Source organism: Rhinatrema bivittatum, chromosome 7 (genome assembly GCF_901001135.1).
Source record: "Rhinatrema bivittatum chromosome 7, aRhiBiv1.1, whole genome shotgun sequence".
Taxonomy (NCBI): Eukaryota; Metazoa; Chordata; class Amphibia; order Gymnophiona; family Rhinatrematidae; genus Rhinatrema; species Rhinatrema bivittatum.
Window position 1 is genome coordinate 302,099,213 of NC_042621.1, and position 26,196 is coordinate 302,125,408.

At 45.8% G+C, this 26,196-nt stretch overlaps 1 protein-coding gene across 1 annotated transcript in view; it reads right to left on the bottom strand.

Moving 5' to 3' along the window:
* The window catches only part of PDZD8 (PDZ domain containing 8), a 186,680-nt gene that overhangs the window by 16,863 nt on the left and 143,621 nt on the right, over positions 1-26,196 (bottom strand). Inside the window, 1 exon segment of the mRNA XM_029610489.1 lies at positions 3,534-3,696. Coding sequence (XP_029466349.1) covers positions 3,534-3,696 — 163 coding nt within the window.

Consider the following 26,196-nt stretch of genomic DNA (forward strand, 5'->3'; position numbering starts at 1 on the left):
TTTGGTGCAAGTAAGGACATCATGCTCGCTTCCGAGACACATTACACAGACCTTGTGAGGGTCAGTAATGGACATTGTGCGAGTGCAGTCGGGGCATCGACGGAATCTCAAAGCCATGGCCTCCGAAAAACTTTAGCTACGGTGCAGTCGACGGCCAGCAGGCCGCGAGGGCCGAACTTGACAGGAATCGACCAGAATCGGTTAAAAAAAACTTACCGGACACCACGGAAGCAAAAATTGAATAGGGGGACCCCTGTGGGGTAGTAAATTATGAAGTAATTCCGTGAGGAAAATTCCTGTCAGGAATCTCTGTGGAGCTCCTTAACCCACATGGCTACTGCTGCGCGGAAAAAAAGAAGACTGAAGGGGGACCCCTGCTGGTTGCAGGATTAGTGCCATCCTGGCATCCTGTTCCGTGATTGGGCTCCATCCTGTGATGTCACCCATATGTGAGGACTACCATCCTGCTTGTCCTGTGAGAACTGACTGTACTAAATAAGTAGCATCTGTCTTGCGATTGACAGGTGGTACAGAACCTGGATGCTCCCAATTTCTTTTCAATAGATCAATAAGGATTTCATGCACTGGAATAGACATGATCTCCTTAGGAGTATCAATGAACTGGAATACTTCCAGCATCTTGTGCCTGGAGTCCTCTTCTGTCTGAAGCTGAAATGGAATTGTTTCAGACATCTCCTTTATAAAATTAATGAAAGACAAATCCTCTGGAGGAGAACGTCTTCTTTCATCAGGAGGAGAGGGCTGTGAAGGTAGATCATCAGTGTCCTGGGACGTATCATTGGTCCAGGGATCATAAGGCTCGTCACCAGCTCCCATGGGATCATCAGATGGGAGGAACGGGGCTAATCCTGAAGGTCCAGGCCTAGGCATCGATGGAATCAGAAGTGGCACCGAAGGCATCGATGGAATCGGCAACATCGATGGACGCGTCGGTGGCAGCACTCCGGAGGGCGGAATGGAGATCAGTGTTTCTTCTTCATCTGACGATAAGGGTATCAGTGTGGAAGGAATTGGGGCCATTGGCTCCCTCAGATCCACTGGTGGAAGGGCACAGATAAATGCATCTATTCTGGCCAGTAGCGGTGCAAGAGCCATGGGTATTGGGTCGGTGACCGGCTCGGGAACCGGCACTGGTATCGATGGAGGTTTGAACCCCTGGAGTGCTTTTACGATGTCCTCTTGGATCATCCGATTCAATTCCTCGCGGAAACCTGGAGTGTGGAGCCCCGGTTCCGGAGTAGGAGGCAGCACTGGTGTAGCTGGAGGGTCCACCGTTTAAAGTGGAGTCACGGCTCCCGGCACCTGCCCAGGTGGGGAATGCCTTGGTGACCCAGACACAGAAGAGGATGGGGCCTTTTCTGGACGGGATTTCTTTGTCAGTGGCTCAGACGACGTTGATGCAGAGGGCTTGCCTGTATCGGTGTCCTGAGCTTTTCGATGGTGGTGTCGACGTTTTACATGATGTTCTCCTCGGTCCTTTTCCCGCGGAGAGACAGAAGGAGTCGACAACCGTGGAGTCGTCGAAGCTGGTTGGGCAGCAGCGGTTTCACGGTGCTGGCATGAAGTAGACGGCACTGGTTCGGACGACGTCGAAGCTATCGATGGAGTCGGGGTTTTAGACTGAAAGAGAAGTTCCATCTTCTCCAGCCGAGCCTTGCGACCTTTTGGTGTCATTTGGGCACATTTGGTGCAAGTTAGGACATCATGGTCGGACCCCAAACACATCATGCAGACAGTATGAGGGACATTGTTCGAGTGCAGTCGGGGCACCGACGAAAACCTGACGCCATGGCCTCGACAAAATGTATCCGCGGTGCCGTCGATGGCCAGTAGGCCACAAGGGAAAAACTCGATTGGAATCGACCGCAAGCAGGTAAAAATTTACCGTTCGACCATGGAGTAAAGTTATCGATAGGGGGACCCCTGTGGGGTAAAATTTTGAAAATTTTCTTGAAGAAGTTCCGTGAGGAGAATTCCTGTCAGGAATATCTGAAGAGCTCCTTAACCCGCGTGGCTACTGCTGCACGGAAAAAAGAAGACTGAAGGGGGAACCCTGCTGGATGCAGGGTTAGTGCCATGCTGGGCATGCCCAGTAGGTGCCAGTCAAAGTTCTGGAAACTTTGACAAAGGTTTTCCATGATTGGGCTCCATCCTGAAGAAGACTGAAGGGGGACCCCTGCTGTTTGCAGGATTAGTGCCATCCTGGCATCCTGTTCCGTGATTGGGCTCCATCCTGATGAAGTCACCCATATGTGAGGACTACCATCCTGCTTGTCCTGTGAGAACATCTTACTTTTCCAGTACAGATCCGTCTACTGCAGTGGTTCTCAACCTGTGGGTCGCGACCCCGTTGGGGGTCGAATGATGATTTGCCAGGGGTCGCCTAAGACCATCGGAAATATGGGTTTTTTGTCTTTTCTAACGTGTAAAACTTGTCATTGTACAAATTTTTTCCATTGGTAGTTACTATTTTTTACTATAATTGTCATTCGAGGACAGAAGTTGCAGACAACTGAATCAGAATGATTTCCATCATTTTAATTGTCGCAGCATAAATATTTTTAACAGTTTAAATTACTGTCCATCAAACGGTGTGGCGTAACGCAACGTTACGCCATTGCGGGATCAAAGATATTATTTCTATGGTGAAGATTTACGCACGTCGTGACGTAATTGAAAAGCACTGCCGTTTCTAATTAGTAATACGCCATCCTTTTATAGTCCATGTTATTGAAGGTAATATTTTCATTATGGAACAACCCATGAAAATGGATCTCGAACAAAAGAACGTCAAGAAAAGAAAATATAATGACGATTTTTTACGGTATGGTTTTACTTCAATAGTTAAAGCAGGAATTGAGAAACCCCAATGTGTTATTTGTAATGAAGGTCTATCAGCCGAATCTATGAAGCCGAACAAACTGAAACATCATTTTGATAGCAAGCATCCGAGCTTTGCCATGCTTTTCAAATTTTCACATAAGTATGCAACATGAATATGGTGAATACGCAATAGAATAGTAAATAAATGCAAGTCATAAAGATAAAATTTCATTTATTTGTAATTTAATTATAAGCAGAAATATATACAGTACAGTTACTTAGGCCTATGAATGAAAATAATTTTACGGTTGGGGTCGCCACATAGTGGGGAATTGTATTAAAAGGGTCGCAGAACTATAAAGGTTGAGAACCGCTGGTCTACTGCCTCTACTGCCTCTTTGGTGCTGACGACAGTCAAACTGTAATCCAGTAAACATGATTACACAGAAAAAAATATTCAAACTGCACATTTTAGAAATTTCAGGTTGTGAAAAGTTATATTTGTGCATTTTTCTGCTAAAATTTTAATTTCATTAATTCTTGCTGTATGGACTCCAAACACTGCTTCCTCTCAGAGGAGGTTCATGTAAGAGACAAAATGACCGTCCACCCAGCTACTGGTTGGAGGCTTTATATGCTGTAACGTTTCAAGATGAAGGATGACTTCAGTGTCCAGTATGGTGCCTTACCTCCAATAGCTATAAGTCGGTCCCCTCGCTGCAAATCAGCAATTGCAGCTGGCGAGCTGGGCGTTACTATTTCAATACTAACATGACTTGCATCCCCTTCGCTGGCCTGTACTTGACGGAAAGTCAGTCCAACGCTTTGGCAATTCCCTTTAATCAACTCAGCCTGGAGGGAAAAAAAAAAAAGGTAGGCTGGATTGGTAAGAGCACTAAAAATTCATCATGTCAAATTATACAGATAGCAGTTTTCATGTTTTCCCAGAATTCCAGCACAGTTAATGACAAGCAGGCTTCTTACTGCACTTGCAAGAATTATTTAGCCTCTGGTAGTGTTCTTCCAGGTAAGGCCCAAGGGCCACTGTGGCGGGAACTCTGCCAAGGGCTTGCCAACTATTTATTTTTTCCCTTAACCGGCATCCTGCTGCACGCCAACAATTCCCCTCCCGACCTTCGCTACTTTAATCCTGATGCTCTGGAACACCAGATCCTGGCCCATACGGCAGCCATTTAAAGTTTGTAAATAAAAACTACAATTACCAGCAACTATAAAACAGATCCTCTGTATTTTTTCAGGTAAAGGGGTTAGGGGTGAGCCTCTTTAAATGTAGCATCACCAAAGTCTCTCTCCCCCTGCCGCCAGGACCACACATCACAGTATCCACAACCCTCCTCAAAGTCACCGCAGCCTGTAACTAAAAACTCCCCTGAGCTAAAAAATTCTAACTTATCCCTATCAATTAAAAAGCAGAACGAAAATACAAACAAAAAACAAACTTTGAAATGTTTGTATGCTAATGCCAGAAGTCTAAGAAGTAAGATGGGAGAATTAGAATGTATAGCAGTGAATGATGACATAGACTTAATTGGCATCTCAGAGACATGGTGGAAAGAGGATAACCAATGGGACAGTGCTATACCGGGGTACAAATTATATCGCAATGACAGAGAGGAGCACTCGGGAGGCGGTGTGGCACTTTATGTACGGGATGGCATAGAGTCCAACAGGATAAACATCCTGCATGAGACTAAATACAAAATTGAATCTTTATGGGTAGAAATCCCTTGTGTGTCGGGGAAGACTATAGTGATAGGGGTATACTACCGTCCACCTGGTCAAGATGGTGAGATGGACAGTGAAATGCTAAGAGAAATTAGGGAAGCTAACCAAATTGGTAGTGCAGTAATAATGGGAGACTTCAATTACCCCAATATAGACTGGGTAAATGTATCGTCTGGTCATGCTAGAGAGATAAAGTTCCTGGATGTAATAAATGATAGCTTTATGGAGCAATTTGTTCAGGAACCGACGAGAGAGGGAGCAATTTTAGATCTAATTCTCAGTGGAGCACAGGACTTGGTGAGAGAGGTAACGGTGGTGGGGCCGCTTAGCAATAGTGATCATAATATGATCAAATTTGATTTAATGACTGGAAAAGGAACAGTGTGCAAATCAAAGGTTCTCGTGCTAAACTTTCAAAAGGGAAACTTTGATAAAATGAGAAAAATTGTTAGAAAAAAACTGAAAGGAGCAGCTACAAAAGTAAAAAATGTCCAAGAGGCGTGGTCATTGTTAAAGAATACCATTCTAGAAGTGCAGTCCAGATGTATTCCACGCATTAAGAGAGGTGGAAAGAGGGCAAAACAGTTACCGGCATGGTTAAGGGGGGAGGTGAGGGAAGCTATTTTAGCCAAAAGATCTTCATTCAAAAATTGGAAGAAGGATCCAACAGAAGAAAATAGGATAAAGCATAAACATTGGCAAGTTAAATGTAAGACAGGCTAAGAGAGAATTTGTAAAGAAGTTGGCTGTAGAGGCAAAAACTCTCAGTAAAAACTTTTTTAAATATATCCGAAGCAGAAAGCCTGTGAGGGAGTCAGTGGACCGTTAGATGGTCGAGGGGTTAAAGGGGCACTTAGAGAAGATAAGGCCATCGCGGAAAGATTAAATGATTTCTTTGCTTCGGTGTTTACTGAAGAGGATGTTGGGGAGGTACCCGTAATGGAGAAGGTTTTCATGGGTAATGATTCAGATGGACTGAATCAAATCACGGTGAACCTAGAAGATGTGGTAGGCCTGATTGACAAACTGAAGAGTAGTAAATCACCTGGACCGGATGGTATACACTCCAGAGTTCTGAAGGAACTAAAAAATGAAATTTCAGACCTATTAGTAAAAATTTGTAACTTATCATTAAAAACATCCATTGTACCTGAAGACTGGAGGATAGCAAATGTAACCCCAATATTTAAAAAGGGCTCCAGGGGTGATCCGGGAAACTACAGACCGGTTAGCCTGACTTCAGTGCCAGGAAAAATAGTGGAAAGTGTTCTAAACATCAAAATCACAGAACATATAGAAAGACATGGTTTAATGGAACAAAGTCAGCATGGCTTTACCCAGGGCAAGTCTTGCCTCACAAATCTGCTTCACTTTTTTGAAGGAGTTAATAAACATGTGGATAAAGGTGAATCGGGAGATGTAGTATACTTGGATTTTCAGAAGGCGTTTGACAAAGTTCCTCATGAGAGGCTTCTAGGAAAAGTAAAAAGTCATGGGATAGGTGGTGATGTCCTTTCGTGGATTGCAAACTGGCTAAAAGACAGGAAACAGAGAGTAGGATTAAATGGACAATTTTCTCAGTGGAAGGGAGTGGACAATGGAGTGCCTCAGGGATCTGTATTGGGACCCTTACTTTTCAATATATTTATAAATGATCTGGAAAGAAATATGACAAGTGAGATAATCAAATTTGCAGATGACACAAAATTGTTCAGAGTAGTTAAATCACAAGCAGATTGTGATAAATTGCAGGAAGACCTTGTGAGACTGGAAAATTGGGCATCCAAATGGCAGATGAAATTTAATGTGGATAAGTGCAAGGTGATGCACATAGGGAAAAATAACCCATGCTATAATTACACAATGTTGGGTTCCATATTAGGTGCTACAACCCAAGAAAGAGATCTAGGCGTCATAGTGGATAACACATTGAAATCGTCGGTACAGTGTGCTGCGGCAGTCAAAAAAGCAAACAGAATGTTGGGAATTATTAGAAAGGGAATGGTGAATAAAACGGAAAATGTCATAATGCCTCTGTATCGCTCCATGGTGAGACCGCACCTTGAATATTGTGTACAATTCTGGTCGCCGCATCTCAAAAAAAGATATAATTGCGATGGAGAAGGAACAGAGAAGGGCTACCAAAATGATAAGGGGAATGGAACAACTCCCCTATGAGGAAAGACTAAAGAGGTTAGGACTTTTCAGCTTGGAGAAGAGACGACTGAGGGGGGATATGATAGAGGTGTTTAAAATCATGAGAGGTCTAGAACGGGTAGATGTGAATCGGTTATTTACTCTTTCGGATAGTAGAAAGACTAGGGGGCACTCCATGAAGTTAGCATGGGGCACATTTAAAACTAATTGGAGAAAGTTCTTTTTTACTCAACGCACAATTAAACTCTGGAATTTGTTGCCAGAGGATGTGGTTAGTGCAGTTAGTATAGCTGTGTTTAAAAAAGGATTGGATAAGTTCTTGGAGGAGAAGTCCATTACCTGCTATTAAGTTCACTTAGAGAATAGCCACTGCCATTAGCAATGGTTACATAGAATAGACTTAGTTTTTGGGTACTTGCCAGGTTCTTATGGCCTGGATTGGCCACTGTTGGAAACAGGATGCTGGGCTTGATGGACCCTTGGTCTGACCCAGTATGGCATTTTCTTATGTTCTTATGTAACTTTCACTGGCCTCAAGCTGGCCAACAGCAGATAAAAGCAAGGGCAGTTTTGTTTGCTTTTTTAATTTCCCGCTGCTGCCTTACCCCAGTCAGTTGTTTCTCTGCCTCTTGAAATGGCACTTGGCTGCCCTACCCCAAAGAGAAGCTTCCAGGAGCGTGACCGCTTCTGACATGCCCCCTCCCCTAGATCAAAAAATATCAGATCTGCCCCCGGGATGCACATGGACCTCCTACACAGACAGTGCCCTACACGAAGGTAGCACACGCTCACAGCTCTCCGGTTTGAACGATCTACGCTCCTTCTAACACACAACAAACAGCTCTTTTACAGGCCGATACAGTACAGTGAGCTCCGGCGGAGCGCACTGTTAACCCGCGATTGGACGCGCGTTTTCGATGCGCTAGCGTTACCCCTTATACAATAAGGGGCCGAAAACGTGTGTCCAACCCGCCGAACCTAATAGCGCCCACAACATGCAAATGCATGTTGATGGCCCTATTAGGTATTCCCGCACGATTCAGAAAGTAAAACGTGCAGCCAAGGTGCACATGTTACTTTCAGAAATTAGTGCCTACCCAAAGGTAGGTGTTAATTTCTGCCGGGGAAGTGCACAGAAAAGCAGTAAAAACTGCTTTTCTGTGCACCCTCCGACTTAACATCATGGCGATATTAAGTCGGAGGTCCCGAAAGTTAAAAAAAGTAAAAAAAAAAAAAAAAAAAAAAAAAAATTTGAAATAGGCCGGTTGAAAACCGGACGCTCAATTTTGCCGGCGTCCGGTTTCTGAATCCGTGGCTGTCAGCGGGCTCGAGAACAGACGCCGGCAACATTGAGACGCCGGCAACATTGAACGTCAGCTGTCAAACCCGCTGACAGCTGCCGCTCCTGTCATAGGGCAGCAGTAGAAACCAGAAAAGTTATTGCTGGGGTCAGAATATTTGGTCTACCTATCCCTGCATCACGTTGCATTTCTCACTGAGTTTTTTGTTTGTTGGGAGTTTTCATTGGTCGCACAGAATGGCGGCACGGGTTTGAGGAAGACCGATGGTGACACGCTGTCACCCGCAAGCATTGCCATTGGCCCATGGCCCCATGTGAAGGGACTTTAATTGGCCCTCTTCCAGTCCCTTTGGATTAAAAGTGGCTCCCCCATTTAAAAACTAAGACCACTGCTCTAACCACAAGTAATAAAAATGTCAGCAGGAGGAAGTGCATCAGTGTTTGGGAAACTGGGCAGAAATCTTCACCTTCACCACATCCGTCCAATATTAACGCGTTCATCCCATCGTGAGTCACAGAGGGGCACCGCAAGACCACTGGTCAGCTAAATGATTTGTTTAGTCATCAGATTTGCTGGGAGGACTGCGGGGGGTATTTAAACAAGAAAGAATTGGCATGGGGAGAAAAATGGCAATGTGAAGTCATCGTACGATTAACATTCACTCTTCATTACAACATTACAAAGTCTTGTACGTGAAAACTCATCTTCCAACTCCAATATTCTGAAGAAACAAACCTGTGGCATTTTACTCTCAACTACTAGTAATGCATCATGCTGCGTAGCCATCTAAGTACAAAAATGCTTCCCTTGCCTGAAATTAATGCATTTAAAGACGTTCCAACTAATCAAAATATTTTTCTTGGCTTAATATACAAGCATTTTGTCATCCGTTTTTATATTAAAGCAGATTAATTTATCACCTAAAGGCAGGCTAAAGGACAGAAACATAACCCTTATAAACAGACTCCAACCTCTCATCACCTATGCTTATACCCTTGTAAAAATCCCAAGTATCACAACACCCCTATAACAAACCCCACTCCACCACATCTCATCTTTCTAAAATCTCACATTTCGAAATACAATTGTTGTAAAACACTGAACCTTAAAAGCTGCTCAGAAGAGCCTCCTGCTCTGCTGCTATGATCATCATCTTAACGGACATGACCCACATAAATAGATGGCAGGTTAAAAATATCAAGCAAGTGTCCTGCCAAACCCAGTTCTCATACGTTCACAGAAACGATGACAATCTCTATTGACATAGCATGGTTGGCAAAGTATTAGATCCAGTACTGAGAAGATTCACTTACTGACTTTCTTTAGGAGAACTGACCTAACAGCTGGGATACACAGATATTCCTTCTGAACCGAGTGCAACATTCTCACTGGAACAGAAACATCCAGGCAACTGGCCAGGTATGAAAGACACTGCACAGCTTATATTTACTGGGGAAATCCATGCACAGGGAGTGCTTGCAAAGAAAAGAACGGAGGGGAAGGAAGCATGTCAGCAAGTATATGGACACTGGGGACAGAAGAGGCTGGAAAGGCCGTGCATGAGGAGGGAGCAGAAGGGAAGGAGGTAGGGTGGAGAGAGAGAGAGAGAGAGAAGATAGTAAAAGGCTGGGAGGGAGGGAAGAGGAGTCAAGCACCTTTGGGAGGAAGATAAATCTAAGGCAAGCTGTAGATAAAGGTGAGGGCAAGAAAATAGAACAGGAAAAAAACTAAGAAAGTGAAAAACAGAAGGAGGAAACCGAAATGGGGAAAGGAAGGCAAAATCAACAACAAAAGAAAAATGGGGATGTGCAAGGAAAGCTGGGGGTTTTTATTTGTAGAATGAAACTACTCAACAGCAATGCTAAATAATAGGGGTGTGAATCGTGTGATCGATCGTCTTAACGATCAATTTTGGCTGGGGGGGGGGGAGGGAAATCTGATCGTCATGGTTTGTTTTTTTGTTAAAAAATCGTAAATCGGGGGAGGGCAGGAAAACCGGCACACCAAAACAACCCTAAAACCCACCCCGACCCTTTAAAACAAATCCCCCACCCTCCCGAACCCCCCCAAAATGTTTTAAATTACCTGGGGTCCAGTGGGGGGGGGGGTCCCGACGCGATCTCCCGCTCTCGGGTCACGGCTGCGTTAATAGAAATGGCGCCGGTGGCCCTTTGCCATTACCATATGACAGGGCAAAGGTAGCGCCGGCGCCATTTTGGTTCCTGGCACCCGACGTCACGAGTACAGGAGATCGCTCCCGGACCCCCACTGGACCCCCAGGGGCTTTTAGCCAGCTTGGGGGGGGCCTCCTGACCCCCACAAGACTTGCCAAAAGTCCAGCGGGAGTCCGGGAGCGACCTCCTGCACTCGAGCCGTATTGCCAGTATTCAAAATGGCGCCGGTGCTACCTTTGCCCTGTCATATGGTAATGGCAAAGGGCCACCGGCGCCATTTCTATTAACGCAGCCGTGGCCCGAGAGCAGGAGATCGCGCCGGGACCCCCCCCCCACTGGACCCCAGGTAATTTAAAACATTTTGGGGGGGTTCGGGAGGGTGGGGGATTTGTTTTAAAGGGTCGGGGTGGGTTTTAGGGTTGTTTTGGTGTGCCGGTTTTCCCGCCCTCCCCCCTCCCCCGATTTCTGGACGATAAATCGGGGGAAATTGCTATTGTATCGCGGCTCTAACAATTTTTGACGATTTAAAATATATCTGACGATTGTTTTAAATCGTCAAAAAACGATTCACATCCCTACTAAATAATGCCAAATGGTACGGGGACGTGCAGGAGAATTCACCCTGATCTGTAAGAAGGACGTAACTAACTGTCAGGTGAGGCTGAAAACATGGCGAGCGTCTGGAAGCGGGACCAGAGCACAGGGATACCGAAGGCCGGTTGTTGCCTTTCAACTATTCTGCAGCACAGGCCTTCCCCATGTAATCGGAGACGTTTTCCTACCGCAGCGCGCATGGAAAACAACTCACTGAAACAGTACTACTTTTATTTAATATTAAAAAAAAACCTTCAAAGGCAAAAGTAGCACTAACAAAGAAATGGCAGCATTACAGAGAGGAAAAAAAGGGTTTTGTAGGGCTTGCTTCAAGGACTTTCTGGAGAAATCATCCTTGAAATGCACACCAGAATGAGCACTGCATTCAATTACAAGAGAGAAACCAACCTGAAACGTGCATTTCCTTTTCTGTTCTCCCGAGCACTCAAGCCCCCCAACGTGCCATCCCAGCACCTGACCATGCCACAGTTCCTAAAAACAGTCCAATGTGGCTGCTAGCAAACGCTGAAGAAATACAGTGCTACAGCAGTTCCCAGCAAGAAAATCACGGGACTTGCCTCATAATAGCACTTCTTACATTCCCTACATTTTCCTCAGGCTTTGAACAGATTTCAGGCTGGAAATGTAACACTAAAATAAGTTTACATCCTTCTACCTCTACTTTCTTGTGTGTGTGTGATCCATAGGATTTACCTTGTGACCCATTAGTGGGTCCAGACTCCGAGCTCGGTGGCTCTTGCGCTAAAACGCTATTTCATGTAGACAGGGCCCCTCTGCAGCCAATCAAAATGCAGGACTTTTTTAATTCTATTTTCTAATGACCTATTAATTGCCAAGTACAAAGGGTTTCCTGTAATTAGAAGTAATGCCAGCATAGCAATTGTCCTTACTGTGCCAGGTGGCTCTATTACAACACTTGCCACATTTGGAAAACATAATAAAGAGCCCACAATCTTAATTAACCTTTTTATTATTGAGCCCTTTCTATAAACCCCTAAAAGCATAGTTCTGTGCGTACCTGTGAGTCAACCACGTGATCAGAAGTGCAATGCATAATCCAACACTGCTATAAAGGAAGAGGGCCCTGGGGAAACTACCGTTTACATTTAACACACAACGTTGTTCATTGGCCATGACTCCACTGGCAACCATAAAAGCTAATAGCTGCTCGTTTTCATCAGTACTCAACCCTGCGGCTACTAACAGCCAAGAGGACACAGCACCAACGGCAACGTATATACGGACCGTGCCGGCAGGTTTCAGCAGCAGAGAAGTGATCAATTCACTTTTTTATTTGATAAACCTAAAATGAGAATGCCATCAAAGTGAGAAAGATTAAAGGCAACCCACACTCTAACCACTAGATCCTCTCTCCCCTTACTTTTTTTTTTTTTTAATTTCTCCATTGCACTCCAGATTTTACCTCTCAGGAAAGTGACTCCAAATGGGTTTTGCACGTACAGTGAAAGGAATAACTAGGGTGTGCTGGGCACAATCTCGATTTCTACAGTGGCTCGGGATTCTAACGTGGCATTCTTCATAACATCGCCAAGGAAATGAAACAGCAAGAGTGCCACATCTAATGGAATCCCACGAGTCCCCAATCCTTCTGCACCATTTTAATGAGGATACCATGAGCTGTTACAGAAAAAGACAAAGGAGTATTATCTCTCAGCTCTGGTGTATAATAATCTAAAAAATAGAACAGCATAACAAAAACCATTAATATACAGCAACATAAAACCATCTCTCTTCCCCGTCTATACTGCAGGTTATGCTGGATAAAACGCCAACAAGACTATGTATGACTTTTCCATGCTTTATCACAAAAAAACCAAACTTTTGGTGTTGAAGGTGATAGAGAATGTGTGATGTGTAACCTGTTCCTGACATCTTACAAACATTTCAGGAGCAAGGTGGTAATCATCATTAAGACCCATTGTACTGACAGTTTTGATTCAATCTTTCACTAAATTATATCCAACAAAACGATTTAACAATAAGATGTGCAAACATTTCATGATGTCTAGTTTTTTTTTCTCCGATACAGAAATTTACAGATGGTTATGACTGCTAAGCAACGTGAGAGTCGCTTTCCAAATACTCAATGAAACCGCAATGTGCTTCGCTGACCTCCCTGACTGGCCTGTGGAAACCAGACAGTGATTTCAAGCATCAGACGAAAAGCGTGAGACAGGAGTCTATCTCCTGTGGTCAAGACAGGTCGATCTCAGAAATGTCCATTGCCCTGCAGGAAACTTGGGTTTCAAGAAGCAGTCAAAACAGGTCCTGTGAAGAACTTAAAACCAAACCAGGCCTGGGTGACTACAAAGCCTCTGCAGGTTTTAGCAGGGAACCGGTTGTGAAAAATCACAAAACTGACAAACATAGATCAAGTCACAAACAACCAATACCACAAATAAGCTGTTAATTAATCAAGAACACCATACAAAAACGCTTATGCAGCTGATAGTTTAAGGTGCTTGAAAGCTCGTCCTTCAATCAGTTGGCGAGTCTAAAGGTGCCACTCCATTCCTGTCATTCTCTCTGAAGGTTTATAGGCACCTGAATGTCTTTTTGGATTTTGAATGCAATAAAATTTCAATTAAACTTATCTCGACAAATTGTTGAAGACGTTTGAAGGCAGTGCACATCCAGAGCAATTTTATAAACATTTCACGGCTTTCAGCTCGCCCAAGTGAAATGTTTGAAAAGTTGCTCTGGATCTGTACCACCTTCAAGCTTCTTCAGACATTTGTCAGGGTAAATTCATTTGAAATTTCATTGCTATTCGTGTTGAATTTTATTGTATAGAAAATTGAAAAAGGTGCCTATGATTAAATAGGAGGATTTTGGAGTAGAAACAGTTGCCTATTCTCCTGTTCCTTTAACTATCAGTCTGCAACAGGGGTTTCTCTATTTTTCGCATGCTGTTATTAACAGCTTAGCTTGCTTGCGCTAATTTTTCAAGCCTTCCCTGGCGTGGGGACTTTCTTTTTTGGTTGTAAAACACAAGCAGCAGGTATGTCTGCAATTAAAGTGCACATTTTAGTCAGCCTGTGCGCAGAGAACAAAAAGCAGCCGCAATTATAGGACGCAATAATAGTAAGCCTGAAGCGCATTCACACCAAAATATGTAATCAGAGCTTTCATTCAAAATAAGAGCTTCAGCACCGGAGAGCAGGCTCTTCATTACCCGCTCGCTTCCTGGGAGAATGCCGATGCCAGCATGCGCTTGTGCATATTCGCAAAGCCCGTGGCTGACCTTCTGGCTGATGGGCTGCAGGCTTCCTGCAGAGCAGAAGGGCAGACCACGATGTGCAAACAGCTAATCCGCAGAGCGCTTCCAGAGCGTTACAGCCGTTAATTCAGTCGGCAGTCGCTGGAACCTGAGGCGCACGCAGTGGAGCAGGCGAAAGGCACTACACCACCCCCTTAAAGGAATCATGATATTCAGTTATTTACTGCCTCTCTTTCAAAATAAGACCAAAGTTCATTTCTTGCATGTGTACAGTTTATTATGGCCACAAACTTATTTAAGAAAAAACACACACACCCCCCTCTCCTTCAGAAGTTACTCTGGTTATTTAATTTGATTTATATTCTGCCTTTCATGACTGCTCAACCACTTCAAAGCAGATTACATTCGGGTACTGTAGGTTATTTCCTTGTCTCCAGAGGGCGTGCAATCTAAGCGCCTGATTTACTAAGGCTTTTCTCCCATTCTGGGTCTATGGGGAAAAATGCTTAGTAAGTAAGGCCTTGAACTTGTACCTGGGGCAAAGGTGGGTGAAGGGATTTGCCCAAGGTCACAAGGAGCTTCAATGAGATTTGAACCCTATTTTTCCTGGTTTGCATCCTGCCGCTCCATCCCAGGAATTCTCAACCCAGTCCTCAGGGAAAACACCTTAGGGTTTCAGGATATCCACAATGAATAAGCCTGAGCTTTGTCTGCTCCCAGTGTATGCAGATCTATCTCGTGCATATCCTGAAACCCTGACTGGCTAGGTGTGGAGAATCACTGGGCTGTTCACAGTTTAGCTATATCAGAGTGATCTGAACCTATGACAATCTATTTAGATTCACAAAGCTGGGGATGACTAGGGCAAAGCAGCTTTCCAGAAATAAGAAAAGGTTCCACATGGAACTAAGCCGTCTTACTTTACGAAACGTGACCACACATGGGAAAAACTGCCAGCTCATCTCCAACTTCTTGCCATCTTCTGAAAATCTGTCGATTGGACGCAAAACCAGAATGTTATTAGGAGTCGTAACTGCACAATTCCTCGATTCCTCCCAAAAATGCCTCTCATGATTCTGTTAGACCTCACTGAGCTGAAACTTTGGTGAGCAACAGAGGCCAACCAAAAGGTTATTAGGTGGCATAACTACACATACGTGGTCGTGAAATATACGGATTTGCAAAAAAATACTCCTTGCATTGGGTAAAATGTTTCTATCAAGGCTGGAGTAATCGGAACAGAGCAACCATGATAAAAAAAACAACACACATTGATGAGCATGGAGAGGCTGGAAGTTTTTGCGCAACGATCTTAGAAGTTTACGTGGCTGTAGGCATTACTAAAAAAAACTTGTGGGTAAAATATCAGAGGGGGCCAGGGTGCTGCATTATGTATTGGTCTGAAATGGCCTACCAGCAGAGGTGATGTAGGCCGGCAGTATGTCAGAATTTGGAGGGCAGTGGTGAAAACAGGATTGAGAGGCTGAGTTAAAGACATTGGGGGAGGGAGAGCAGTGGGGTTGGTTTATGCATGGGAATTTGTATGCTCATCTACCCAAACTGATAGAGAACTAGAGAGGGGGAATCTAGACTGGGCAAACTGGATGAACCAATTGGTCTTTATTTGCAGTTATTTACTATGGGGTTCATATTCAGTCACTGTGTGGATAAAACTATATATATTCAGTGATGTGGGCACGCCACTGAATATCTATGGACTTCTAAGTTATTATGTAGATGCCCTGACAACTGGAAAATTTGGTGTAGATTGGATATAAAACCAAAGAGTTATTAGGTAGGGTAATTGCACATATTTGTGGAATATGCGGATCCTTCTGCACATCGATATGTGGTAAATACTTGCTATAGACTGGATGCAGAATGTTGCAATGCGATGGGAGAAGCGATAGGGGGCGCTCCCCATTGCAGGACGAGGTGAGTGTGTGCCCTTGCGGTGAGATGGGTCCTTGTCTGGGAATAAACAGGAGGAAGCTGGAGACCCTGACCCTCCACCGGACCTGTACGCTTCCGTGAGGCCACCAACGCAATGGTGGTCTCTGAGTGGTCCTCCAACCACTCCAAGCCCTTTTGGACCTGACGCTGGGTAACGGCAAGCTGGACGAAGACATCTTGGCACAGGACAAAGACTCAAACAGGCCAAAACTTGGATGAAGAAGAATCCGGGCAATTCTATGCAGCAACCGTCTTGGACTGAGCTTCGTAGACCCGGTGAAACAGGTCAGAGAAGTTGGACTGAAGACGGTCCACAGAGAGGAGGGGCTGGACCAGGACATCCAAGGAGAAGACAGGCTAAAAGTATGGAAGTAAAAGGTCCGGAACTCTCAAGAGAGCGCAGGGCCTCCCGCCACTCACAGACATTTGGATTAAGAGCAGCACGGACAGTAGGATGGACAACGGCCCCTCAGGGAGTCCAAGAACCGGAGGAAGGTGGAGGGGCGAGCAAGGTCCCTCAGGTGCCCTACACAGCCCAGCTGGGCTCGTCGCGGACCACACTGTCCCTTACGCGCCCTACACAGCCAGCCGGCTGGTCGCGGACCACGAGGGGAGCCCAGGGAAGGGGCAAGATCTGGACATCTGAGACGGAAGGCGTCAGGAGACGGATGACATCTGGACATCAGAGATGGAGGACGTCAGGAACACTGAAGACATCTGGACATCAAAGTCTAAGGACGTCAGGACAGGAACACGAACATCCAGGGAAGAGACCAGAATGAGAAGGGATCCCAAGAAGACTGGAACGCCAGGCAGGAGCAGGAATGAGGAGTCCTGAAGAGGAGAAGCTTCCAAGAGGACTGGCTCCTAGCAAAGGCAAAGCATGAATGAACTGAAGACCCTTTTGTAGGCAGAAGAGGGAGTTCCAGGAAATAATGTCATCCAGGGCCCACTCCCCTCACTGGCCCTTTAAAACCAGGAGAGAAGTGCAGCCCCGCACCTAAGGAGGAACAGGAAGAGAAGAGGTGCAGGACCCTGGACAGCGGCCATGCTGCCGCTGAGGAGAAGAGGAGCCAGAGCAGGCCTCGACTTGGCCCCACATGGAAGCGGCGGCATCCGAGCTGCGAAGGAGGAAGAAGGGCAGCTCCCTGTTGCTGCAGAGCCGGGGCTGAAGGCCCCTCCCCTACGGAGAGGGGTCAGGAAGCGACAGCGGCCTCCAGGGCCGCATGGAAGGATCATTGGCGGCCTCCTGCCACGATCGGGGACCCTGGCACAGCTTCTGCCGCGGGAGGTAAGAGGCCTCCCCGTGGCTCCAGCCGCGGGAGGAATCGCAACAGAGAATTGATGCCAAACAAGAAAGTTAGTAGGGGATGACATCTGCATCCATGTATTCTTGCAATAAAATACGTATGCCAGAGTTCTCCTGATGCCCCTGACATGACCCTGAACATTTGGAGTCGACAGCACACTGAACAGGAAAGTTAAAATTATGAGTGGAGGAGGGACAGACACACAGACTAAGTGATCACATAAGCCTCCCTCCCTTCAGAAAATAGGCTAAACCCACTTATTGCTCCTCAGAAATTACTTTATTCTAAATTGCTGCAGTTAGCAGCCAAACTGAAAGATGCCATTACTATCCAGCCAATAATGGGGGTACTTGTGATCATTTTTTCAGGGAATTGGGAGGCTATCTGCTCTTCATAGGGCAGTCCTGTTTTCAGAAGGTGGTCACCCTGAGCAGATGTGAAAGACTAAAGAGAGGTGCTGGGAAGGGTGGAAGAGAATCTCTGTTCTTAGTACTCTGCTCTGCCAAGCCAGGCCTGAGAAACTGAGGTCCTGCATTCCCTAACAGAGAGAGGACATAGATGAAGGCAGCCTCCTTCTATCTCACTAACCTGCCGACGGGCTGGGCTAGGCTCTCCATCCCTCCCCCTCTCTTGCAGGTGGGGTTTAGTTTCTTCTCTCCATACTTCCTGTATCTTTCCCCATGGGAATTCTGAATCGAGCAGGAGCCTGGTTCAATCCCACAGGGCTTTCGTTTTTTCTTTTTTGGGGGTGTGTGTATGTGTGTGTGTGGGGGGGTGTTGTCCTCTTCCCCTTTATATTCAGCATCTTTCCTGCATTCCTCTCACCTCCTATCTTGGTTTGCCGCCTCCCTCCCTCCCTCCTTGTGTGTTCTGGAGAGCGTTTCACGGTTTGTCTCGGTGGCGGGGTAACCAGATCCCGGTTAGTATCAATCTTCAAACTTGTTAGTTCACATGCAGGGAGGGGGGAGCCGCACTCTGGCATGGCAGGAAGGATCCTGGCGTGTGGCGCTGGAAGCCGGGGATGGCTGCTGAAGGGGCAGTGGCGGCAGCAGTCCACCCCCAGGCTGCCATGGAGGGGCGGGGGCTGGCAGTTCATGTGAGATTGCTCTAGGGTTAGGGTTGTGCTCTTCAATAAACCACGGCCTTGTTTAAACTCATACTGTGATTCTGTGAGTTCTTCTTCTGGAGGAAGGGGGATGTGAGGAGAGGAGGCAAAGAGTGCTCCATGTGCCCGTGTCAATGGGAAGGCAGCTCTGCCCGCAGAAAAGTTTACACTATGTTCCTTTACTCTTTTAATCGGGTGCAGCAACTTCATTAACCATTAAACACAAGCGCAGGACTCTTTCCCACACGTAAGAAAAAAATGGCCAACTTTGTTTTCCTCTCTCAAACCATGATACACAAAATAGGACATTTAATTCCCCATCGACAAGGGAGCCCGTCTCGCCCGACACACGCACCAAGCAAATGGCTGAGCAATTATCAAGAATTGCTGAGACATTCTAACTAAACACCAATTACAGGCGCTAAATGGGACGCGCAAGGCAGAGGCGGCAGCGGGCAGCTGGCATTCACCTTTCCCAATAATGTCAGAGACAAGGAAAATGCAGAGCCTGGCCGCTGCGTGCGGCAAACCCATGGGAAGCAATTTAGTATGAACACCACTGTCGCTTTTAAGTGCTCATAAACACTGACAGCCTTTACATCTTTATTAGAGTCCACTGAGATATTTTGCCTCCGCTCTGAAAATAAAAATTGGAAAGCATTGATTTCTTTTTTCAGGTTGGATCCCGGGCAAGCGTTTGCTGGGCAGAAGATTCTCGCAGATTTCACTTGAGCATGACTCGATTAGTATGCTTATATCTGCTTATTCTGCCACAGTAAATACATACCGGCGGGGGAAATGCTCATTACAGGCGACATTATGATTAAAAGTGGGGAAGACTTCCCTACATATCATTAATTAGCTCAACTAGCCCCCCTCCTCCATCCCTTGCCTTCCTCAATGATCTGGCTCAGCGATGGAGAGAGTTTCGCCAATCAAAACAGCAATTCGATGACGGGAGGGTACGGAGGCAGCACCTGTGCCAAGGAGCCTCCATGACCAGCCCCAGCGGGAGCCAGAACTTGGTTAAAACTCCTCTTCACCCTACAGGAAGGCTGCGTGACACGGATCTCTGTTTGTCCATATAAATCCCTGTCATTTTCCTTTTCTTCATAAAATCATCTACAAATATCATCAAGAATGCACGTGGTGATGTTTTAGGCCGCTCGCCCAAAGCACGGTGGGTAGGAGCTGCCTCCCCGGGTACGTGGCAGCTGGAACGGCGAGAGATTCCTCTTTTCACCAAGGGCTGCAGCTCCACCGGCACAGCTCCTTGCGCTAAAGGAATCAAACCCGTTGACGGCTGCTTGCACAAGCTGAGCGGGTGGGCCCAGCCTACAGAGGATGAGTCTTTGGACGCCTTTTCCCCTTCCCCATGGGAGACAAGGACAGCTACGGCAAACCTCGAGGATGAGGGGCTGACCTCACCAGCTTCCAGTCCAATCTACAGATTCTCTTGGATGCAGCAGCAAAACCAGGTTTTGAGAAGCACCTAGCAGTTCTGGACTCCCCCGGTGCTCCCAAAGGGGCCTGTGAGGAGGGACGGCGCCTCAACGCCTGGACTTAAGTCACAGGCCGGTCCTTCGGTCATTAGTATTTTCAGGTCTTGATTACTGTAAAGGTTTGTATTTAGGTTTACCAGCGTCAACAATTAAACCGCTACAGTTAATACAAAATGTGCGGCTTGGCTGCACATTTTACTTTCTGAATCGCGTGGGAATAACTAATAGCGCCATCAACATGCATTTGCATGTTGCGGGCGCTATTAGTTTCGGGGAGGGGGGGGGGGGTTGGCCTCGCGTTTTCCACGCGCTATTACCCCTTACTGTATAAGGGATAAAAACAGCGCGTCAAAAATGTGCGGCCAAACGGGAGCTAACAATGCACTCAGCCCGAGCGCACTTTACTGCATCGGCTTGTAAGTATTTGAAAGGCAGAACATAAATACGAAAACTAAATACAGAATAAATTACCTCAAATTAGAAACAGAAGAATGCAGAGAAAAACGGAAATGCTAAGAAGCCAAACTCTGTATGGAGTACGGCATCAGAGAAACAGAAATGCATTTGGCTCCTGTGTAGTGCAAAACACAAAATATCAGATATGCCGCACATTCATGCTCCCAAAGCTGACAATTTTGTGCTCCTACTTTTCTTGACTAGACATTTTAGACCCTAACACAATACCCCCTCCTCCATCATGACGACGACAGAGGCTCAATGACCCCCAACAGAAGACATCCCCCCACCCCGACATAGAAAAGACCAGCAGGGGCGCCGGGCTTGCAGAAAACACAACACTTCCCCTTTCCTCGGCAGTCTCCCTGAAGGGATGACGCCGGACCCCAGGGAAAGCGAGGATTCAGCCTACCTGCTGGGAAGAAGGGCGCAGAGAGAGAAAGAGGCCCCTCTGTGCTTCTCCTCCCCCCTATGGCCCAGCAGGAACCTTCTCTTCAGGCAGCAGTCTCTCCTCTCATAGCTCTCTGGCACCGGCTCTTCAGTCCCTCAGGGGCAGCACCCCGACTCTGGCTGTTGCAGCAGTGGCTACAGAGGCTTTTTGCACAGTGCTGAGGTGGTCGGCGGGCGGGCGGGCAGGCACAGCTCCATCTCTGCAGCACGGCTCTCCTGCACGTGCTCCCCACGTCCTGCTGCAGACTGCCTGGAGATGCTCACGGTCTCCTGCGGGCACGCACGGAAAAGAGGATACGGGGGGACAGGTGCATGTTTAAATTGCCTCATGGTCTCCAAAGATAAACCGGTGACGGAAAAGGGTATCGCCTGAAGAACAGGCCTGATTGCGTGATTGTTGAAATCCTGAAAACCTGACTGGGCTGCAGCCTTCAAGGACCAAGCTTGGGCAGCTGTGGATTAGAGCAATGGGTTCAGAGCCAAGGAAACGGTCCTTGTCGTCTCGGGTGAGGCACTATCTCCTGATGCCTCACTTAGGGCCGACGTAATACGGTGTGTGCTCATACCCAAAACTGGGCATTCTGCTTAGTGCTCGCACGCAGAAACCCCACGCTAATGGGGGCATTGGCTCTTATCTCCCAACGCAGACAGGTGCACTGGCGGCCTAACTCGTGCTTTCTGCGTGTTAAGTTCTTAAAAGCACAACACCTGGTTTTCGTGCACATAAATCCTGTCCAAGAGACCACCCCCTGCCACTAGAGTTAAATGTGTGATCAGCCTGTGCTACGCTCACATTTTAATTCAGACCTGTGCACATTTTTAACCATTTGTTTTGTGCATCAGAGTAATTTTTTTTTTTTTTAGCACCTGCATTAAGGAATTTCAGCACATTTACTGTAGGGCTCATTACATCAACCGCAAAGACTGGATGCTGCATTGAATATTACTTGGAAAGATGGGCTAAAATACAAATTATTACTACTAAATTGATAAAGTTTCTAGTTTAAACATTTCAAATTAGCCAACTTAATTTGCTCGGCTGAGGGGGCTGCTTAAAAGTTACTTTATGGCTCCAGCCATATAAAGCCTGACTTTCGGTGGCTGAAAAGCTGCATCACGATTCTCCTTGGAAGATCAGAAGTCAGAGCTTAGGAAAGGTCAACAAAACGCGCGCGTGACCTATGGAAAAGCTCTTGCAGGGTTGCTCTTGGGAGATTGCTCAATCTCTCTAAACAAGTATAAAAATGAAACTTTAAAAAAAAAAAAAAAGGTTTAAAAGTGCGAAGCCATGGGGGACGCGACTCTGCTTAAGCGGCGTCGCGCTGAAAGCTATCCCAGATCATTCTGCCACCTGTCTGGCGGAGACCCTACCCAGGTTATCTTTGGCTACCTAATGCATGCAATATTTCAGCCTTCTAGCTAGGTCTACAAGCTATCTCAATAGTGTATGGTTTTGTTTTTTATAGACACTGTGCTTCTGTTTTAAAAGTTTCTTTTCTTCCCTGTGCAGTTCTGTATTCACCGTACATTTAGGAGAGATTTCAAGCTCCCTCAGAGGAGCCGCTGGATGCCGCTCTGAGGGACGCCGTAGTCCACGCACCACGAGACACGTCCTCCTTCGTGACCGCGCGGTTATTTCACTGAATACCATATGTCGGATCAATTTGCTTATGGTTATAGGGCGCGCGTCGCCGGCAGGCTGTGAAGCAGCAGGGCGCTGTCACTTCTCGTTAGCAGCAGCAAGCAGAGCGCCTGCCCCCAGGTCACGCTTTCACATTATTACCATCCGTCACCCGGAAGCCCTGCAACATCCTGATTGAAATTTACGACCTTTAAGCCAATTAGGTTCAATTTCAGAAATTTCATTGTGAGCACAAAATGTCTATCCTAATATTTCTTTGAAAATGATTTTAAATGGCCATCTCCATTCCCTTCATGCTGTAATTAGCTTTCCTGGGCATCCATTGCTCCACTCGCTGCAAACAAAGCAGGAACTTTTCAGGTTGGGCCTGAAGGTGGTAAACGGCTTTTAACGCTTGCTGTTACTTCTAGCACCAGGGAAGCTTTTGCACCCTTCTCTACACAATCTGATCGCAGGTAACAACCTACCTGGTCCACCCATATTCCTTTCCCGTTCTACCACCTCAGCCCTTTCTTTAAACCTCCTTTCAGGCCTCTGTATCGCTCCATGGTGAGACCGCACCTTGAATACTGTGTACAATTCTGGTTGCCGCATCTCAAAAAAGATATAATTGCGATGGAGAAGGTACAGAGAAGGGCAACCAAAATGATAAAGGGGATGGAACAGCTCCCCTATGAGGAAAGGCTAAAGAGGTTAGGGCTGTTCAGCTTGGAGAAGAGACGGCTGAGGGGGGATATGATAGAGGTGTTTAAAATCATGAGAGGTCTAGAACGGGTAGATGTGAATCGGTTATTTACTCTTTCGGATAGTAGAAGGACTAGGGGACACTCCATGAAGTTAGCATGGGGCACATTTAAAACTAATCGGAGAAAGTTCTTTTTCACTCAACGCACAATAAAGCTCTGGAATTTGTTGCCAGAGGATGTGGTTAGTGCAGTTGTGTTTAACAAAGGTTTGGATAAGTTCTTGGAGGAGAAGTCCATTAACTGCTATTAATCAAGTTTACTTAGGGAATAGCCACTGCTATTAATTGCATCAGTAGCATGGGGTCTTCTTAGTGTTTGGTACTTGCCAGGTTCTTGTGGCCTGGTTTGGTGTCTGTTGGAAACAGGATGCTGGGCTTGATGGACCCTTGGTCTGACCCAGTATGGCATTTTCTTATGTTCTTATGTTAAATCAAAATGGGCCAAGTTGTTCACGTTATTTCCCTCATTCCTAGTATGGCAATCCTTCCATAGTTTAAGCCAGCAAGGTCTTCTTTACCTGCCTTGCTTACCTGAAGTCAATTAATAGCAGCATTTATCTGCTTTGAAAAATCAGCTCTCTTCTTTGGTCCACGTTTATATTATGTTATTTCCATGTTTATTACTATTCTACACTACATTAGATAAGTTTATTCTTCATGTTACTTGCATCCATTGAACCATATTCTCGTTATGCCTTTTTGCCTTGTTAATCCCCCTATCGTTGTTGCTGCTACCCCCCCTCCCCCGTTTGCTATATTTCTCTTAGTTCCTTGTAAACCGATATGATGTTCCCACGAATGTCGGTATAAAAAAGTTATTAAATAAATAAATAATGTATTTTTAGAGTTAAGTACAACTATCACCCAGCCTAGTTATTTACCCTTTTGCTCAATTTTATGTAGCTTTTATCTCTTTAGTCTTAGATCTTTAGGAAACCTTAGTTTCTTGGTCCAAATTACATGTTCAGGGGCCACTTCTCAAACACCTGACAGTATAGAATACAAGCTGGCCACCATGTCACTAACACTTATTAACCATTTCCCTGGATGCTTGGACTCACCCCTCTTCAAACGTCTCTAACTCAACCTTTGATCTGACATTTTTCCCCTATCACACATTAAATCAATCACTATACTACACATTCTGGCAGAAGGAGAAGGTAAGATCTGTATATACTAGATTATCTTATGAAAACAAGCGATTCATGACAAAATATTAAAGATAAGGTGCACCCTAATCGATGTGTTGGTTCTTGAATAATTTGACTCATGCCCATAATGGAAAATCATGTCCATAAAATCCTGTACCCCAGCTGTTTCACATTTACTTACCTGTATATTAAAGTCACCTAAGACCATCATATTGCAATGACCAAGTACTAAGCCTGATAGGATTTCAGCTAAATGCAATATATAGAAATGACGGCAGAAAAAGACCAATCGGCCCATCCAGTCTGCCCTGCAAGCTCCCACACTTATTTTCCCATACTTATCTGTTTCACTGACACCAAGTTCAGGGCCCTTGTTGGTAACTGTTTGATTCAAATTTCCTGCCACCCCCTGCCATTGATGTAGAGAGCAATGTTGGAGTTGCGTCAAAGGTGAGCATAAGGCTTAATGGTTAAGGGTAGTAACCGCCGCATCAAGCAAGCTACCCAGATGCTTGTTTACCCAGACTGCACAGATCCATGGCAAGCCTTTCTTCTGCTTGACTTTTTGCCGTCTTGATTACTTTCTTCATCTCCCTCAGTTCCACCAGATATTCTTCCTTGTGATCCTCCCTTTAGGATCCTTTATATTTCTTAAACGCTCTTCTTTTAGCTTTTATTTTGTCAGCCACCTCCTTTGAGAACTAGATAGGTTTCATTTTTCTGTTGCTTTTCTTTACTTTTCTAACATATACATTTGTTGCCTTGGTAATTGCTCCTTTTAGTTTGTCCACTGTTGTTCCACATCTCTCGTTCTCCCAGCCTTCTTGTTCTTCCTCCAGGTACTTCCCCATTTCCACAAAGTCTGTGTTTTTGAACTGCAAAACTCGGGTCTTCGTGCGACTTCTCTGCATCCTATTTGTGATATGAAACCATACTGTTTGATGATCACTGGTGCTGAGGTGGGCTCCCACCCGGACATTACAGACATGATCTCCGTTAGTGAGCACTAAATCGAGTATAGCTCCCTCTCTCCTGCCACAGACAGATGTAAGCCATTTTTGACAAAGAGCTTTTTACTGTTCCATACATGGCCCCAGCCCCCAATATATCCAAAACTTTGTTCCTTACACCAGGATTTGAGCCATACATTGAAGTTATCAATATGACTTAGCCTCTCCTTCCCCTTTCCATGAACAGGTAACACTTCTGAAAAGGCAATGGTTGTCACCATGTGACTATTCTGCTTCGCTAGAGACTGGAAATCTCTCTGTACCACTTGGATGCTGTTTCTAGCAAGGTCGTTGGTTCCCAGATGGATGATAATACCTCGGCTACCTGCATCCCTAGAGAATGGTAGATTAAACTTTAATAAAATGTCATCGATACCTGGATCTAAAGTCAATGGGAGATTATTGGGTTTCATTATAGCCCTATAAATAACCAACTTCCATCCCTGCCCCCTCCCCCCAACACGCTTACCCTTCTCTAGTCTGCCCCTTACAGGTGTTATGATGCGTAGCTCATGGGAAGGCCCTGCGAGCCGCTTCTCTTACACCCAATGCTGCTTGAGGCCTTCTGCTCCCTATGACTTGCACGCTGGCGTGGAGTCTGTGCGCCGCTCTAGGCACAAGTACAAGACACGCGGCTTTACTTAAAGGGCCAATGGCAGTGCCCTCTAATGATATCACCCACCCTCTTTATATAAGGATGTCTCAGAAAAGCAGCAGACTCTCAGCAACAGATCTCCTGCTGTGGCAGTATTGTTGCTCCTGCGTTTCTGGTTCTTGCCTTGTCTTCTCCAGCC